Source organism: Pinus tabuliformis, chromosome 6 (genome assembly GCF_031772625.1).
Source record: "Pinus tabuliformis cultivar Carrire ecotype Pingquan chromosome 6, CPIR1, whole genome shotgun sequence".
Taxonomy (NCBI): Eukaryota; Viridiplantae; Streptophyta; class Pinopsida; order Pinales; family Pinaceae; genus Pinus; species Pinus tabuliformis.
Window position 1 is genome coordinate 280,824,013 of NC_142292.1, and position 3,209 is coordinate 280,827,221.

The following is a 3,209-nucleotide window of genomic DNA, read 5'->3' on the forward strand; positions in this document are numbered from 1 at the left end:
AGCTGCCAAGATGGAGAAAAGATATAGCGGCATTGCTTGTAATACTGATTTAATGAAGACGAGCCTGCCTGCCAAATTTAAAGCCCGGAAAGTCCAGCATGAGAGCTTTGATTCAAGTTTGTCCGGAAGCGACCTCCAGGACACCTGCTTGATTGCTGAATCAGAGAGTGGAGCTCCTAGATATTTAGAAGGCAGGTGGGAAATTGTGAATCCCAAAATTCGAGCAATATTCCTTTGCGTGGAGGGGGGAGTATTGAAGAAGAAGAGTTGAGATTTTACAGCGTTAATGGACGTGCCAGAAGCTTCAGAGAAGAGGGATAGGAGAGATTTGAATACAGAGGCCTCTTTTACTGAAGGATGCCCGAAGAGCATAGTATCATCAACGAATTGCTGATGAGTCTGAGGAGATCGGCCATGGAGAGAGATGCCTTTGAGAGCTTGGGAGGAAACTGCTGATTTGAGCCTGCTTAACCCTTCGGCCATTAAAACAAAGAGGAAAGGTGATAGAGGATCCCCTTGCCTAATGCCACGCGAGGGGTGAAAGGGAGGAGAAGGAGATCCGTTCAGTAAGACAGAGAAACTTGGAGATGTGATTAGGTTCATGATCCATCTGGTCCAGGTGGAATTAAAGCCAAAAGCCAAGAGCATTTTATGAATGTAATTCCAGCTAAGTTTGTCGAAGGCTTTGGAAAGGTCTAGCTTGAGAAGCATACCTGGTTTTTTGAGAAGCTTTAAAGAGTGTATGACTTCATTTGAAAGAATTATTCCATCCATGATCTGCCGACCTTCAACGTACCCCGTCTGTTCTGGAGAGATGAGCAGGGGGAGGAGCGGTTTGAGTCGGTTTGCAATAACCTTTGAAATGAGTTTGTAAATCACATTGCATAGCGCTATTGGTCTGTACTTCTCAGGTTTGTTTGAAGCCGCCTCTTTGGGTACCAAGGCTATGAAGGTTGAGTTGAGGGCCGGGAGGACCTAGTGCATGCTACGGGATTCTTCCACTAGATCCCATACTTCAACTTTAATGAGCTCCCAAAATTCATGAAAAAAATTGGCTGTGAATCCGTCAGGCCCTGGAGCTTTGCCATCTTTGAGTTGAGCCATGGCTTCTTCAACTTCCTTTAATGATATGGGTTGGAGCAGTTGATTGTTGTGGTCCTCATTGATAATTTTAGGAATGTGCTGCGTGATAGCCCGGATTGCCTCATCCCGGTTGCCGTCAGGTTCCTTTAGAATGTCCTTGAAGTAGCCTGTAAATTCTTTTTCCATGTCTTCATGAACCTCTATTCTTTCACCCTGTTGATTGTTGACAAAGGTAATTTTGTTGTGCATACGCCTTTGTATGGTGGTTTTGTGGAAGAATTTTGTGTTTTTCTCTCCATCTTTAAGCCAGCTTATTCGAGATTTTTGCCGCCATAGAATTTCCTCTTGTTTTTGACGCTCTTCAATTTGATTCCAGAGGATCTGCTCCTGTTGAATTTGTTCTTCTGTGCGTCCTTCCAGAATGAATTTTTGTTGTAGTACTTTCATTTGCTGTTCCAGTTTTTGTCTGCTCTCCTGTATGTTGCCAAAATGAGTTCGGTTCCATATTTTAAGAACTTGTTTCAGATTTTTTAGCTTTTGTTGAAACTGATACATCTTAGCTCCCGCAGGCGGGATGTAAGATGTCCAGGCTTGATTGACCACATCCTTGAACTTGTTGTTTGTGAGCCAAAAGGCTTCGAATCGAAAGGGTCGATTGCAGCAGTTGCCTGGTCTTGACCAATGGAGCAAAATTGGCCAGTGATCGGAGCCTCCTTGGGGAATGATTGAGGCGCTAAAATCTCCTCCAAGGTGGATCGCATTGTCTGAGATTAAAAATCGATCTAGCCTTGAGGCAATATGGTGAGCACCTCTGCGCTTGTTGGACCAGGTAAAAATGCCATTGGAGGTGGGAATGTCCATGAGCTGATTGTTTTGTAAGAATTGCTTGAAGCCGCTGCTATCACTGTCGAGCCGGGTTCTACCCCCTTGTTTTTCTTCCATGGATTTTATGATATTGAAATCGCCTCCTCCAATCCATAAGGCGAAGTGTCTATTTGCATTGAGGAGGGAAATCGTATCCAAGAGATCCAATTTTTGCTGAATTGACTACGGGAAGTATACATTGGTTAGGTGCCCGTGGATGTTTGTGCCGATGAGGTGGAATGTAGCTTGAATAAGATGGAGAGTGGCATGAAAATTATCAAGTAATACAATCTGCGGGTTCCATAAAATGGCAAGACCACCTGATGCCCCTGAGGCGTCTACTGATATTGAACTACTGCCTGCCCATATTTTGTTGCTGAGTTTGTCTATCATTGTGCTGCTGCTTTTTGTTTCTTGAAGAAAGACTATTGCTGGTTTTTCTTGCATAATCAGGTTTTTGATCATTCTGTGTTTAGAGGGACTGTTGAGTCCTCTTACATTCCAAGAAATGAGCTTCATGTAGATTGAGATTTGGGTTTGTAGAACTTGGTCAACTTGGGGAATTGCCCCGAATCCATAAGTAGTTCCCCTACTATTATTGTTCTCTGAAGGTCTGTTTTTCTGCCCCTTTTCTTTGTATCTTTAAGGATCTTTTTTCCATCCCAGTGACTGCCTCCTTGGATGCCCAGGCTTTTATGGTGCTGCACCCTGGTCAGGACTCCTTCAAGTTTATCTATTTGCCAGAGGGGGATTGAGTTGTACTCTTTTTGCTTGCATGCTGTCTCCAGTTTGGAGATGTCAAGCTTGGAGATGTCAAACTCTTCTAGATCTACATCTTCCCGATCTTCCTCCATAACACTTGGAGTATTGTGGTCCACCTCCACTACATTTTCATGAAGACTCAAGGCTAGTGCTGCGTCAAGATCCATATCTGATGCGTGTTGATTTTCATTCATCATGGTTTTCCCCTTGGAAGGGATTAGGGGTCCGAGATCTGAGACAGATTTGGTTTTCTCCATTGAGGGTGTATCTGCAGAGTTGGAAGAGGCTGGGTCAGAGGATATTAAGGTGATGGAGCGGTTGAAGGAGGGCGCGGGTGGGATTGGCTGATCTGGGGAGTCAGAGTTGGGACTGTTTGGAATATCTTGCGAGGCAAGGACAGAGAAGCAGTTCTGGGGGTTCGCCTTGAGGGCTTGATCTGGAATAGCTTGATTTTTCTTGGCATGCCGGCGGCAGGTGGGGACTTTGGTGAAACCATCTTG

General features: G+C 44.7%; 1 protein-coding gene across 1 annotated transcript; it reads right to left on the bottom strand.

Moving 5' to 3' along the window:
* Positions 1 to 975: 975 nt before the first annotated feature.
* On the bottom strand, positions 976 to 2,025 carry LOC149258448 (uncharacterized). The gene has a single exon (XM_089416648.1). The coding sequence runs from the start codon at positions 2,023 to 2,025 to the stop codon at positions 976 to 978; it is 1,050 nt and encodes a 349-aa protein (XP_089272774.1).
* Between the last annotated feature and the right edge of the window lie 1,184 nt (positions 2,026 to 3,209).